At 47.8% G+C, this 15810-nt stretch overlaps 4 protein-coding genes across 4 annotated transcripts; 1 reads left to right on the plus strand and 3 right to left on the minus strand.

The window, feature by feature from the left end:
- Positions 1 to 692: 692 nt before the first annotated feature.
- On the minus strand, positions 693 to 5826 carry SEC16 (vesicle coat component; the record flags this gene model as incomplete). Its single annotated transcript, XM_049250797.1, has 2 exons — positions 693 to 1255; positions 1302 to 5826. 2 exons carry the CDS (start codon positions 5824 to 5826, stop codon positions 693 to 695), a joined length of 5088 nt encoding a protein of 1695 aa, XP_049110381.1.
- A 747-nt stretch (positions 5827 to 6573) lies between these two features.
- On the plus strand, positions 6574 to 10452 carry NEO1 (putative aminophospholipid-translocase; the record flags this gene model as incomplete). The annotated part of the gene is made up of 2 exons (XM_049250798.1): positions 6574 to 8410; positions 8465 to 10452. 2 exons carry the CDS (start codon positions 6574 to 6576, stop codon positions 10450 to 10452), a joined length of 3825 nt encoding a protein of 1274 aa, XP_049110382.1.
- A 469-nt stretch (positions 10453 to 10921) lies between these two features.
- Positions 10922 to 11674, minus strand: LOZ57_001715 (uncharacterized protein; the record flags this gene model as incomplete). Its single annotated transcript, XM_049250799.1, has 1 exon — positions 10922 to 11674. The coding sequence occupies one exon, from the start codon at positions 11672 to 11674 to the stop codon at positions 10922 to 10924; it is 753 nt and encodes a 250-aa protein (XP_049110383.1).
- A 1646-nt stretch (positions 11675 to 13320) lies between these two features.
- On the minus strand, positions 13321 to 14395 carry mak16 (the record flags this gene model as incomplete). Its single annotated transcript, XM_049250800.1, has 2 exons — positions 13321 to 14245; positions 14391 to 14395. 2 exons carry the CDS (start codon positions 14393 to 14395, stop codon positions 13321 to 13323), a joined length of 930 nt encoding a protein of 309 aa, XP_049110384.1.
- Between the last annotated feature and the right edge of the window lie 1415 nt (positions 14396 to 15810).

Here is a 15810-nt window from a genome sequence, read left to right on the forward strand (position 1 = left end):
TAAACCCAACCATACATTCCCTGGCTTTGCAGACAGCTGACCCAGTCCTGGTACTCCATACTAGGACCCCAGTGCTTTGGGGAGTAAACGGCATTGTAATCAACTGACTTTTCGGACCGTTACGTTACCCTCATTCTCAAAAACAAAAAAATTGGAAATTATCTACCATGGAACCATTAAAAATACATCAATTCAGAAACGAGCGCAGCTCGTAAATTTCTATAATACCATATATTAGAAAACCGCTGAATAATGCCAAATCGAGGCGGAATGAAGGTGGGGCGAAGGAAACAACAGGTCTAAGGGTAAGCAGGAGACCCCAATGAAATAAATATCCATGGAGGTATTTGAAACAGTATATGCAAACCCCGATGGATCTACCAAGGGGCATAGGAAGAACAACAGGGATGAAGATGCACAAAAGGGGTTCATCGAAATACACTCTTATCCAAGTGGCGACCAGTGTATTAAAAAAATCAGGTTAGAAAGCGACATTTTTAGTTAAATGTGCAAATCAAGCAGGTCTGTTGACTACTCGTTCCCTGAAAGTCAGGACTAGTCAGGACTATGCAGCTGGACGCCAAAGAACAAATTGCATGTAAAATAACGCAAGACCAAAAGGAGAGGGCCACAGTTTACATCAATCCTTCATATCATAAATCATGAGATTCGATGAAAACATGAACACATGTTCATTTTGCCATTACATCGATATAGCCACGGCCCTTCTTTTTTGCTTTTAGGGTTCCCGCCTTTCGAGGCTGTGGAGGCCCAAGGAGATCATCAATAGAGCTAGCAGTGCTTAATGATGTACCAGGTCGCGATGGTGGTCCGGTTGGGGCACCAGCAGAGACAGACCTTGGAATAGAGCGGGGACTTCCTGAGGGGGGGGGCATAGAGACTAACGGCGGTGTTGGAAGTTGCATTATGCCTGTAGAAGGCGCGGAACCCACGCCTCCAGGAATTGGAGAAGGGCCTGGTCGGCCATTCGGGGGTGCAGGTGTTGTTGGTGTTTGTGTAGTGCTTGCGGATTGACTTAACAATGTAGATCCTTTTGGCGGAGGTGGAGGTGCCGCCACTGCTGTGGCGCCCCCGGGGTCATTCTTATTAACCCATCTATTCAACTCTTTATCGAAGTAGAAGGAATTGTCATCACCCAGGTCTGCTCGAACAGGACCGCTAGAGTTGGGATTTTCTTTCTTCCCAAACCAGCCAGTAAACCAGCCTTTCTTCTCTGAAGCCGCAGGTCGTTTAGCTATTAAAGAATTAGTTATAGTATATAAAATATTAAAGGCACTTACCATCTTCTTCAGCTGCTCTTTTGACTGCCTCGGCAGCTTCGCGATCGAATCGTGCCTTTTCTGCCAGCTTGTTTGCCCGAGCCATAAACCCACCGTCACCGTCACTGTCACCATCCATGAAGGACTGCCTCGGTTTTGCTTCCTGATCCGGATTCTCTTCTTCAGGAGAATAAGGCGTGTACGAAGGAGGTTCATACCCAGTACTTAAAGAGGGAGGATCGTAGGTGGGTGGCTGATAACTAATCTGCTCACCATTTATACCCTGGTGTTCTACTAATGATTGATCTGGTGGTGTTTGGATTATTCCAAAACTACCAGTGGAATTTTGCATCATGGCTGGAATTTCACTGGTAGGAGACTGGATAAGGGGAGAATGTCTTTCTTCAACAGGAGCAAGCGGTGCGTACGGCGAAATCGAAGACGTAGCAGTGGCACCTAAGCCGGTGGGTGGCGAGTAGATACTACTTGAGAGAACTGAAACAGAAGTATTTTCGAGCGGTGTTGAAGGGTCTTGAGAACGTCGTTTATGTGAATAGGATCTGCCCAAGGTGCCTCCAGGCGAGGGCTGCGTCTCGAAGGATCGACGGCCATAAGATTGCTCCGGAGACGAATAAGGGGCATATTGGCTATTTGGGGCATATCGAGAGCTCGTCGTTGTAGGAATAGCCTGGGCTTGAGGAAAATATGACCCATACGTCTCGGCAACGGACGGTGGTCTGCTAACAGGGGGAGTTCCCGTAATCTTGGCAAAGGGGCCAATATCGCCGTCGCCCGCTTTTCCAGCTCCATTAGATATCTCGTTGTCATCACCAGCAACAAAGCTATTAAACTTTGCCCACATTGACCCAGACACTTTCTCCATACTAGGTTTCGACATCCAAGAAGATGAACCATCCGTCGGGGCTTGTCTTAGACGATAGGATAGTTCGTCAAGCATGGTGATGAAATGTTGGTGATAATATGGCGATTTCACGGCAGATCTTGAGGCAACATTTGCGGTAATTATCTCGCAATACTGTTGTGCTTCGGCCTTGTGTCCGTGCTCAATTAGTGAGGCCGCATGCTGGAGCTTGAATGGCTGAAGGTGAGGTAATATTGGGGACGGCGAAGCAGCTAGCACCGATGTTGCAAATTCGTATACCTCTGTTAGCATGTAGGCATATGGATCTACCATAAAGGTAGATGGGTGTCGCCAATGATCTGCTCCAAGGAGAACGACATTTGCTTGTGGGTCATTAATACCCCCAAATATGGGTCCGGCTGTTGTTCCTGCAATCAGACAACAAACATGCGATGCTGCAACTCGTCCATAGGATGCAAGCAACTTGCCCAGTGCCAGTAAAGCCTGGTGATCCTGACTGCTTCTGTTTTTGAGTATCAAGTTCACCGTGTCCCTCCATTTATTCAAGCCTTCAAGAGCATTTTTAGTAGGTCCAGGGCCCGCATGCATACTTACCATCTGTAGCCCAGCCCGTGCAGATGGAGGCACAAGTTCGTCAATGCTCTCCTCAAAATTGCCCGCAAACACCTCATATAAAGCAGATAAGGACACCGTATTTTGTCCTAGCGACCGAACCTCGCGGCGAATAAATTCGCGAACGACCTGGCCCCATACGGATTTTTCCATCGTAGATGAAATTAGCATTGCGTGGCCCCAAAGACGACGATCAACCGCATCCCAGACTGCTTTCTCCCTATCGCCAGCAACGAGATTGTTGTAGATGGCATCAACTCCTAAACCACCGGTAGGTTCAGCGCGCAACTGGCCGGTAGCAGAGTAACTAGAAGTCGACTGGACAACCTGAGAGCTAAGACCGGGTATTGTCACTTTGGAGTCATTAAGATTTGGATGAAAAACACTCTGGAGGCTAGCTTCCGCTGCAGCACCCCCCAGAACCCCATCGTGTTCGACTAAGACTTTCACTACTTTCCAAAGTATGTTCGTATCTTCACGATGCTCTTCCATGGGATGGAGGTTTGGGTGGATCGTTGGAAGATTGTTTTCCAAAGAAGATATCATAGCAGATAGCCAGATCAGAACCTCTTTTTTCTTTGATTTGCTTTTAAGAGGCCCAGGAAACTTGGTAGATGATTCGTCTTCAGTCAAAAATTGTGCAGCAGAGTGGGTTTTGAGGTCTCCAGGATTGGGTTTCATCCGGGGGTTGATCTGGCCGGTCGCATATCTCGGAATATACCTTGGGAAAGTACTAATTACGGTCCCACCAAACCCGAATTTAAAAATTGGGGCCCCTTTCCAACGACCCAAAGGATCATTTTCTTGACCGTCAGTGGGTTCTATCACATCCAATACGTTATTATGAACACCCGGTGTGGAAACCTGATGAAACGGCGCGTGTTGTACTGGCAACCTGGGACCATGAGCGGAAGCTGGCCTTTTGTGCATCGGCCCTCCATTACTCTGAAAGGGTGCCATTTTTCCAGGGGATTGGGTCATAGATCTCTTAGGAGGTATTATTTGTGAATCTGACGCAGCCTGGGGAATGCGAGAATGCAATGAAGAGGCGGCAGGGTTCGGAAAGGAGTCTTGCTTACGTGGTGGGGAAAATTGAGATTTGGAGGGTTCATTATGAGCCAACGGGCTGGATGTTCGTGGCTGGAATGGAAGCGTATTTACAGATGTGTGCACGTTAGGTGACTGCGAGACATATGATGGGGGTACCGGTGCGGTAGGGGGTTGCGGTGGTGCTGGGGAATATCGTGGGTATGGAATAGATTTAGTTGAAGGCTGGGGAGGCCGGGGAGAGTAACGGGAAGAGGATGGCGTTTGGGCCTGCGAGGGGGGAGCTGAGAGGGTCGAATAGGGGTCCAAACGGGTCGGAGGCTGGAGTTGGAACTTGGAATAGGGATCGATTTTTGGCTCTTGAAACGATGGGGTAGGAGCTGAATGAGCGCTAATAGTCTGTGGGGTGGTATTATTGGCTTGGGGATTATATCGGTCTCGGGTAGGCGGCTGCGATCTCGATACTGGAGGAAGTTCTTCAAAAAAGCTGCCAGCCCTGATGGGCTCTCGACTTGGAGGTGGAGTGGTATGAACGGTAGGTGGTGGTGGACCTGCTGCAGGCGGATACCCAGTCCCTACCGGAGGCGGTGGTATGAAAGATGAGCTTTGTGGAGGTTGTCCCGACATTGAAATGCTGCTCGGAGGTGCATCAATACCAATAGGGCGTGGAGCTGCGCGAACGGCAGTATGTTTTGGGCGAATGTCAAATGGTAGGTCGTACGGGGATTGATATCCGGCCTTCGATCGGTTAGAGAAGCTTTCAACCGTTGATGCTGTTGATGCCTGGCTTGGAAAATACTCTGCGGCTGGTAAGTCACCAACTATCTCGGACGTTGAAGGCTGATGAGGGGTATAAATATTGGATCTTTGTGGCGTAGTAAGGTCCGGCCGCGTTGCGGCAATTGGCATGGTACCGACTTCGTCAACTGGCGCATTATCATCATCTATTAGCATATCATCATCCTCCAGTAATGCCTTCCACCTCTCTGCCAATTCCTCCTCTCCAACCTCGACGTTAGGAGTATTCGTCAGTTCCAGTGGCGAGCTGTGCTCATGAGCTACAGCTGTTGAGGGTGAGGTAACAGTACTAATGGCGACATTGGAAGGAGGTTCATTTTCAGCACTAAATTGTTGAAGGACATCCGATGTCGATTTACGCTGAAATTCTAAGGGACGATTCACACCAGGACATGGTTTCTGTGAGCTAAAAAAGTCCGCGTCACCAGCGGGATCATCTTGGGCGAAAAACGACTCAATCGCGTGCGGAGGGTTATCCTCCTGTCGAACATCGATGTTGCTCACAAGCGGGACACCCTCGTCAAATCGAGATTCAGATTCAGGAGGAATGTATACTGGGTTTGTCTGGGAGCTTATTTGCGTGAAGAAATCTGCATCGTCGGAATTCGTGAACGCATCACCCCAAGTATCGGCTTTAGAGGGACTATTTGCGCCTATAGTAGGCCCAGTATGAAGTTGACACTCGCTACTGACGGTCTCATTACCAGCGGAATGGTTCACAGTCTCATCACATTCCTCTGGTTGCAAGACCATTTTCTGAGAGTCGATGTGAACGTCAGGGAAAGAGTTTGTTCTAGTTTTAACGTCCGATCCCGTAACCGAATCGATTAGAGAGTCATTAATCGCTGGATTCGTCGTACTTTTAGACCGAGTCTCAAGGTTCTCCCAGGGGGCACACCTCTGGCCTGCGATACCATTAGGAAAAGGAGTAGCATCTTCAGAGTGGTCCGGCGTAAGTTCTACCATTCCACCATCATCGTTCGTCTCCTTAGATGAATGGAGTGGTAGACCGCAAACTTTTTGTTCAGGCTCTATCGCTGGGCCTGAAAGCGACTCTGGTGCTTGAACGGCAAGGAGCGAACCGGGCGTTTCCTTCTGTTGTTGGCCGTAGTCGCAATCGGGTCGGTGTGCTGGGTTCCACGACCCCAGTCGAAGCGTGTCTCCGAGTGGGCTATTGTTATAGCCCGGCGGTGGCTTCTCCGCCATCGAGAGACGATTCTGCGACAGGAGGGCTCTCGAGATGGAAAGGAGGCAAATGCAGGATTAAGGTAACTAAGCAAGGAAGGAGAATGCCGCTTCTGCGAACACGTTAATGCCAAAAAAAGATTAAAACGGAAACAACAAAAACAAAGCCATGATGTGCAATGTCCTTACCGTGCCGCGGCGGGAAAAGCAGACACCTTGCAGGTTCAAAAGATTCAACAGCTTGACGGCTGTTAGTGACGAGGCGCGGAACAACGGCGGGCCGAAACTGGCCAGCTAAACATCAAAACAGCGGGCCGTAGCCAAACGGCACCGACGGAGGAATTGTATGGGGAGCGGCGCAGGCCTTGTCAATGCGTGCCGTTATCTTACTTGTTTTCTCGTAGAAGAAGTAGAAATAGGCGCAAGGTCGACGAACCACCTGGAGATGGGCGGGCGTGTCTCGGAGCATCATAGTTACATTGCCACAACCGCTGGGATCACGTGGATGGTGCTTGTGAAGACGTCGATTCATCGAGTGTTGCGGAGCAGCCATCAAACAGCGAAATGAGCCACCACTGCCTGCACTGCATACGGTCGACTCCGATCAACTCTCTCTCTACAGGCCGCTACAAAACCAGCGAGCATGTTAGCATTCATCGCCCTACCATTTTTGGAGTTCTTCTAAACGACAGCAAAGGTCTTGTAAGACCGGAACATAATATGAATACAGAGTCCTTACTCCTGCGATAACGACATTCTGTCGGCATAATGCCTTCTAGCTCCCACCGTCCACTTAACTCGAGAAGCCCCTCTTTGCTTTCGAACTCTGATGACGACGACCTTGACCTAGAGGAACTTGGGGCCGGTGCATCGAGGCCGCGGCGCAGCCTGGACTATGCGTATCATAAGGAGGCGGATAGTCGTTGGTCTAATCCAGGAATTGCACTCAGAAATATCCGCGCCACCACGCGAAACTACCCGAAAGACCATAACCGGGAAACAATAGGACAACATTCGCAAGATGATTTAGGCGCTTTGCTTCATGACCATGATGAGGAGGGCCATATATCGTCTCAAGCCGACTCAAGCTACGCAGATGACAACGTTCCACTTCTTGAAATGGCCGGCCAAGCGCGGCAATCTCCGGGTCTCTCTTCTCCTGTTGTTGGCTTTTTCGCGCGTCTGCGATCAAAATTGCGGTTTGCGGGATCAAGGAGACAACCTGCGGCGCGGGATAGTAGCAGTGTCTTAGGTGCACCTGGCTCCTTAAAGCCAAAGCCCAGCCGCGTGATTTTGGTTGGTCAGCGACAAAACTTCCGGTACCCCATCAACGCTATATCGAATGCGAAATATACGCCTTGGAGTTTCCTCCCTCGTACTTTATATAACGAATTCTCTTTTTTCTTCAACATTTACTTTCTTCTCGTTGCCCTTTCACAAATCATACCAGTGCTACGAATCGGTTATATGTCATCTTACATTGCGCCACTAGCCTTTGTGGTAACCATCTCCCTAGGCAAGGAAGCCCTGGATGACATCGCCCGCCGGAGAAGAGATGCCGAGGCAAACTCTGAGAACTATACCGTGTTGACATTCGACCTCAGCCCACAGCGTAAAAATAATCGGTCAGTTTCCGGGGAAGCACACAGTGGCAATACGGGGGCCCCTTTTGAGACCACCAAAAAGTCCAAGGATCTCAAAGTAGGCGATATCCTAAAAATTCGAAAGGATAAACGTCTACCAGCCGACGTCGTAATACTGAAGTCCCTACATAATGAGCCACCAGCATCTTCTGGTTCAAAACAACATTCTAGTGATTATAACCGAGTAGATGCTCGGTCGGAAAATCGGTCCACCATCGAAAGCAACGACTCTGTGGATACATTCATTCGTACAGATCAATTAGATGGAGAAACCGACTGGAAATTGCGGGTTGCCTCTCCTCTTACCCAGAATTTGCCCTTATCGGAATTTTATAGAATTCATATTACTGCAGGACCTCCTGAAAAGAGCGTCAATGGTTTTGTTGGAAAATTAGTCCTCTCGCCTGCCGTTCCTGCATCATATGATTCTGCACCTGAAACTGGTGGTTCTCCTGAAAATAGTAATGCACCCTCAAAATCCATTGAATCCCAATCTGCGCCCCTGACTATCGATAACACTGCATGGGGAAATACAGTCCTTGCTTCAAATACTGTGACGCTTGCAGTCGTTATATATACAGGCTCCGAGACACGATCAGCGTTGTCTACATCACCGTCTCGCTCTAAAGTTGGACTGCTTGAATACGAGATCAACAGTTTGACAAAAATACTTTGTGTCCTTACTCTCTCCTTATCCATCGTCCTTGTTGCGCTTGAAGGGTTTCAGCCCACAAATGACAAGAAATGGTATATTGCCATCATGATTTATCTTATTTTGTTCTCAACCATCATCCCAATGAGCTTACGAGTTAATCTTGATATGGCGAAGTCTGTTTATGGAAGATTTATTGAACGAGATAAAGGAATTCCTGATACAATTGTCAGAACCAGCACAATTCCAGAAGATCTCGGGAGAATAGAGTATCTTCTTTCTGATAAAACGGGCACATTAACACAAAATGGTTTGTCCTTTTCCTGAATCAAAGACTTTGTCTTGATACGCTAATAGCTATTAGAGATGGAACTGAAAAAGATACACGTTGGAACCGTGTCGTACGCTAATGAGGCGATGGAGGAAGTCGCAGCGTATGTTCGCCAGGGGTTTTCCTCGTCCCCATTATCAAATCAAGCCGATTCGAAAGTCTTTGTCACACCGTCATCTTTGAAAGCACTCCAAGCGGGTAACACCGGAACTACGCGAACACGCCGAGAAATTAGCTCTCGAGTGAGAGACTTGATCATGGCTCTTGCTATATGCCATAACGTTACGCCGACATCGGAAGAAAAAGATGGACAACAGGTCACCACCTACCAAGCCTCTTCCCCAGATGAGATAGCGATTGTCAAATATGCCGAAGACGTTGGTGTTCAACTAGCGTATCGTGATAGGCAAAAAATACTCCTTCGCTCAATAGAATCCGGGGACATTGTAGTGAAAGCTGATATCCTAGATATTTTCCCGTTTACTTCAGACAGCAAAAGAATGGGAATCGTCGTGAAATTTGTTCACGGACAGGAACCAGAACAGTCACAAGGCGAAATCTGGTTCTTTCAAAAGGGTGCCGATACCGTTATGTCTTCGATAGTTGCAGCTAATGACTGGCTTGAGGAAGAAACAGCAAATATGGCCCGGGAAGGTTTGAGAACGTTGGTGGTTGGGCGGAAAAGTCTCACAGAGGAACGATACGAAGACTTTTCCGCCCATTACAAACAAGCGTCACTATCTTTGACTTCGAGGGACTCTCTTATGGCCAGAGTCATTCGGAGCTACCTTGAATGCGATCTGGAACTTCTTGGAGTAACTGGCGTTGAAGATAAGCTTCAAAAGGATGTAAAGCCGTCCCTCGAGCTTCTGCGAAATGCTGGTGTGAAAATATGGATGCTCACAGGCGATAAAATTGAGACAGCTCGATGCGTTGCCGTTTCTTCAAGGCTAGTATCGCGCGGACAACCCATTCACACTGTCTCGAAATTGAAGGGCCCGGAGTCAGCACAGGAAGTTCTTGATTTCCTGCGAAACAAACCTGAAGCCTGCTTGCTCATCGATGGAGAGTCGTTGACTATGATGCTAAGCCAGTTCCGTTCCTCATTTATCTCTACTGCGGTTATGCTACCCACGGTTATTGCTTGTCGTTGTTCCCCAACCCAGAAGGCAGAAGTTGCTCTTCTTATCAGACAACATACCAACAAGCGGGTGTGCTGCATTGGGGATGGCGGCAACGATGTGTCTATGATCCAGGCGGCAGACGTCGGAATAGGCATTGTCGGCAAAGAAGGCCGTCAAGCCTCACTTGCAGCTGACTTCAGCATTACACAATTTCACCATCTTACCAAACTCCTTGTCTGGCACGGCCGCAATTCCTATAAAAGGTCCGCCAAGTTAGCACAGTTCATTATGCATCGCGGCCTGATTATCAGCGCGTGCCAGACCATTTACAGTATCGCCAAGCATTTCGAGCCAAAGGGTCTCTTTATTAACTGGCTGCTCGTCGGATACGCCACTGTATATACGAATGCACCCGTTTTCTCTCTTGTACTAGACCGCGATGTGGACGAGGAGCTCGCTAATCTCTATCCTGAGTTGTATAAAGAGCTCAAATCAGGCCGAAGTCTCAGCTACCGATCCTTTTTCACTTGGGTTCTAGTGTCGGTGTACCAGGGGTCTGTTATCCAGGGCTTTTCTCAAATTCTTGTCGACGCCACCTCTGGACCCAGATTGATCAGTGTCTCTTTCACCGCACTGGTATTGAACGAACTTGCTATGGTTGCAATATCGATTACTACATGGCATCCTACAATGATTCTCTGCATTGTCGGCACTGCACTTGTGTATGCTGCCAGTGTACCATTTTTGGGAGATTATTTTGATTTGAAATATGTTATTACCGTGAGCTGGGTTTGGAGAGTGGCAGTTGTATGCGCCATATCTTTAGTCCCTGTTTGGGCCGTCAAATTCATTAGCAGGACCTGGAGTCCTCCTAATTATCGCAAAGTTAGGGGATAAACTCATTCTGGTATAAATGTATGCATGATAGTTGGGCGTCTCTGGGGGATACTGGGGCGTGGTTGGACTTGCTTGATTTAGAACTACATGGGGTGGGATGCTAAGATGCCTTCTAAGCGTGAAATTAGAGTTGTATTACTTCAATGAATAATGATAGAGAAAAATGTTGGAGACAGTGCCCTCCCCGTAAGTGTGTTGATACAGTCTTGACTCCATCCCTGCAACCCGGATTCCCTGCATTAAATTAAATATGTATGTACATAATATACAGTGAAATCGAAGAGATAATAAAGCTTAGGCGACATTCATGTGCAAGTGGTTAGCCCGATAAACAGGTGGGCAATAACGATGCAATGCGGAGCACCCAATGTGAAATACAATAACAAAGCCGCCAAATCGCTATATGCAGTATTGAATCAATAGTTTGAACTCCAACGGTGGGCATCGCTGTTAAAATTATAGAGTACGATCAGCGAGGGCCTCTCATTGGACTTCGTGACGGATTTCCGGACGGTGAAACGCTGCCATATCCTCCAGGGCTACTGGCCCCGCTACCACCTCCATGTAATCTCGCTCTCAGTCTCTCCTGAGCCGAAGCGGCGGAGAGCGTACGATCCGGAACAGGCCGCTGCGCAGCTTGAGATGCCTGATACGAGCCGGCCATTTGGCTTGGAAGCGGTCTCGCTCCGCCAGTTCCTCCTGGGCCGCCAGGGGGTCTTGTGAAAGATGATTGGGTTCGATCGAAAGGATGACGGGGGGTATTCGCCGGCGAAGGGCGACCAGGTAAACTCGACGCAGATGGTTTGAATCCGGGCGCTTGTGCTGGACCAGCCCCCCTTCCAAGTCGAAGGCTTGAAGTCTGCGGCTGCGAGGGCGCGGAAGGGGTTGCGGAGTCGCCCCAAAGGTCGCCTAGACCCCCGCGCCCGCCGCCGCGGCCAGCTGCAGCGTTGGGCCGACTACCATAACCTTGAAAGGACGGCTGTGTCGCAACGGTGGGAGGTGGGCGCTGCGGGGATTTTGGGTCTGGGGGAAGCCAGGGAGGAAAAGGACGGCCTTTTTCAGTGTAGTATCCGCGTAGAACATGGGAGATGTGGGAGTTATCTTCATTGTCTGGGTCATCGTTCTCGTCACTTGCAGATAAGGCGCGCCGGAGAGATGTGAAACGGGTGCTGAGGTTAGATATTGCACTCGAGGAGGTGAAGGACGAGAAGTAGGAGGACATTGTAGTCGTTATCTAGGCTGGGGATTTGCTTGGATGCTCGGCCCAGGCGAACTGTGCTGTCAAGGACGGCTTTAAACTGGGTACAGTCAGAGCCTGAAGGCGCGGCCCTACAGGCCAGAGGCGTCGAGGTGAGGGGAGAGGAAGAGTCGTTTGAGCAAGACGATGAAGATTGATTGAAAAAAGCTGCGAACCTCCAATGCTCATCCGAATAGGGAGAGTCGTAGTAAAGGTGAAATGAATGAAGGAGAGTTGGCTGGGTCGGAACTTGGGGATGAAACTAGAACGTGACATTAAGCTGTCTACCCCCGCCAATCCATCTTCACGCAAGCCGCCCGCCATGAGGATCTTATTCTCTGCTGATGGCGCCTGAGTCATTGCCATCGTTTCCCAGCCTATCGCTTGACCAGTTCCGTTCCATCTGCTCCTCGTTCTTAGGCCGTGTTCACGCATTCCAGCGAGACCCGTCGAAACTTGGCTGGCTCAAAATCCAGCACGATGAACAGGTACACACCCGCACCGATTTTCATGTATAATTGCTAATATAAGTTTGCGCCCGTCTTGTATTTGTAGGATGGAATACCCATCTTATCGGTCTCCAAAAAATTGGACGGAGCTGCAGCCACGGAGCTAGAAAAGCAGTTGATGGATGAGGAGAACTCCGAGAAGGATATCATCGGGCTGGATGACAGCGACGGTGACCCTGTTGGCAAATCATTCTTGAATTTCTATTTCTAAAACTAACTACAGCGAATCAGGAAGCGTTTTTAAGACCGCCAACGTCCTCCAAATTTGGCCAGGTTGAGGTCGAATACAACATTCTGCTTTCGCCAACTTATGAAGTCCCCGTTCTATACTTCTTTCTTCGTGGAACTCCAATCGCTAGTTCTAATCAGCTAGAGATAATATACAACTGCCTTGTTCCCTCTACCTACATGTCTGGTTTGCAGCAGGTAGGGATTATGGGCGGAATTAGCCTGACTGTACGTTTTCTAAAATAGACAACTCGAATCAAGACTTACACCAATATTAGAACCACCCTATATCAGGCGTTCCGGTATATTTCATTCACCCGTGTAACACAGCAAATGCTCTAAAAAGCGTGAGTGGAGACACAATGCCGACAATACACACATACTTGCTATTATGGTTAGGGGTGGTTGGGGCCTGCGTTGGCCTCCATGTACCCAAAGAGCTGATGCTTCCATGAACCAGGTTGATCAGAATCTGTAGTGACTATTAACAGTGCTTAGTTTGAATTACAAAAATGCATACAAGGACTAGTTGTACACAAGATTTTGACATAGAAGCGATGTTCTGCCTTACCTGGTGTAGACTCGAAGGGGCACTTGTTTTTCAAAAATTTACTCTACAACATGCATTCGCTTTGGTTTTGTATTTGCCTTTTAAAAAAAGCCTATACAATGGAAGGCGGAAGTTGATGCAATCAGTATACAAGCAGGCAACTAATATGTCAATAGCATCAAGGATTATTACTGCGTACATTTCAGACAATTGTATGGAATAAAAAAACTGTCAAAATTATAGAGCCACGGAGTAAACTAGATAAATTGCCCCTCATAGAATGCCATGCTGTACCAATGCCCAGCGCCAAACACATCAAATACTTTTATTCTATCCGATAAGCATCATGCAAAAACACTCCCCTGTACCGGTCCTTCAGTCTCGTATTCTATCTCAATACGGGCGCCTTTCTTGCGCGGAGTAGGTACCGGCGCCCCACGTTTCCTTTTAGGTCTAGGAGCAGACATCGTTTGTTGTGTATCACCACTACTGTCCTCGTTCTCCTCAGAACTGCCTTCTTCACTGTCACTCTCTCCCTCGTCATCTTCGTCAAAACTGTCATCTCCGCTGCCATGGCCAATCCAATCCTCAATGTCTTCTAGGTCTTCATCTTCATCAAAATCACTGACATATTCTACCTCACCAACTCCTTCTTCCTCCCCTTCCTCTTCTAAGTCCTCCTCAATACCCTCGTCCAGGTCTTCATCACGCTCACCATCTCCCTGGCGTTCCAATCCTCTCAGTACTTTTTTCCAGATATTTTCCTCCACATTCAATGGTCTGTCACCGTAGGCACCACTTCTTAGACGTTCGATAAGTTCCCTTTCAATTGCTCTTTCAACCTTTGCGGCGGCCTCCGCTTTCCGCTCTCTGGTGGCCTCTCTATGTCTAATTTTGGGAGCTAGTTTCGGTACCAGCTTTTCTCCTAAGCGCTCTTCCTCCTTCACTAGCTTTTTCATCCGAATCCCAACCTGTGTGAGGCGAGTCAGACGCTGCTTGCATTTGTGAATTAAAAATTTCGGCCAGTATATCAGTCGCTCATCGATTTGTTCCAGTGCCTTAGTGTAATTTGAGGGTAGGCGTATCCGCTCCCACAGCTTACTGGGCATATGTGCACGTTCAATTGTCTTCATATAGAGGTACATTGCGCCTGTTGCAGGATCGGAGCGTACGGTGGCATAGCGTGAATTCGCAAGGGGGCATGACTGGCGATTACAAAGTCCAGTGACGTTGTGTTCGTTACGACAAAAGTTCTGGCCCTTGGTGGTTCTATGCAAGAGGTATTAGACAGTTGCTTAACGAAAGCTTACTCGAAAAGCCGAAGCGCATCACCTTGGATTTTAGGCTGGAAACTCACTTCAACTTGAAAGAGCAAAACTGCTGGTTGATTACCTGCCATACAATCTCATCGGACGCCATAACTTTAGTTTTATCCAAGTTTTGGTCTAGCGTAAAAGCGCATTGACAATGTTATCCGAAGAGCTTCGATTCAAGCAGTAGAAATTTTGATTTTGATAAACAAAAGTTTCAGCCATCTGCTTATATAAGAAGGTTTTTGCATAGCCACGTGACTGATATCTTGTCCAATGGGGTTTCTGATGTTTCAACCTCTATCCACAGAGCAAAAAAAAGAAGAACCAGTTCAAGTCCGTTGGTAGATATCATTCGACTATTCTCCGGGGCTTCATTTGGTAAACTGCTTTGCTCATAGTTGGACCTTTTCTTTGTCTGATAGGCACATGAGAATGGCGCAATGACCGCTACGCATGTACTGGTTAGATTTCAGATTTCTTCAACTCATTACAGGGGCCTTCGTGGGAATGTTTTTAATACACCAGAACCTACATCATGCGTACCGTTTGGTAGCGGGACTTATTGTTCCTTCCAAGAGCCGAGAGCATACTTCGCTCTGGATCTAAATTCCATCTTCTTGTCACTGGCAAGAACACATGGTATAACCAGCTCGGTACTCGTTGGTCTCAGAGTCCAAGAGTGTGTCTTCTTTCTTTATTTTTGCAATGCTGCAGTATATCTGAGTTTGGAACCATCGCTACACGACAGGCTTTTGTATAGGAATTCTCCGTCAATTCCCTGTTCGTCTGTCATCTCTGTCACATTGTACAGAGTGCTTTTCCCATAAACTTTTCTCAAGTTTTATGGACCTCCTTTTTCACTGCTACTTATTTGTCATCTTCTGTCACTCGCTTTTCCAATATGTATGGGCCTGCACAATCAGGCCTCACTACGTTGTGCATATAATTCGAAAATTTTTTGAGCCACCTTTTGTTTTATACTCGCTATTCTATTCAGCTTCAAAACCAATGTCTCAAAATACAGTGAGCAGTTCGTTCCAGCCATTCTGCTGTCATAGATGTCAGCTTCTCTTTAGCAGCCGGCCTGAGTATACTCGTCATATTAACGAGTCATTGAATCACCACCCTTGCTATCTATGTCGATATCGAACAGATTTTGACTCTTTTACGGGCCTTCAAAAACATCTTGATCAGTTTCACTTGTATTGTGAGCCTTGTCAATGGTTCGCGCCTTCTGTTGAGGGTCTAAAGCAACACAATACGTCTAGACATTACATGTGCGTCACCTGTGGTGACTATTTTAACAACCAGCACCAGCTTACAGTAGTAAGTATTTAAATTCTTCCAACAAATAAAAGAATGAGCTGAGTGGGGTTGACTGACTGGTTCTTAGCATGCTTTCATACACCGGCCACGTGGAGTACATTGCTATGGCTGTAGTTTTCAATTCCCAGTGCTCTCAGCGCTGTACGGTCATTTTGAGTCTAACCGTTGTTCCTCCGGGATAACAGGCGCAACCGT

Source organism: Ophidiomyces ophidiicola (assembly GCF_022830035.1).
Source record: "Ophidiomyces ophidiicola strain CBS 122913 chromosome Unknown scaffold_4, whole genome shotgun sequence".
NCBI lineage: Eukaryota > Fungi > Ascomycota > Eurotiomycetes > Onygenales > Onygenaceae > Ophidiomyces > Ophidiomyces ophidiicola.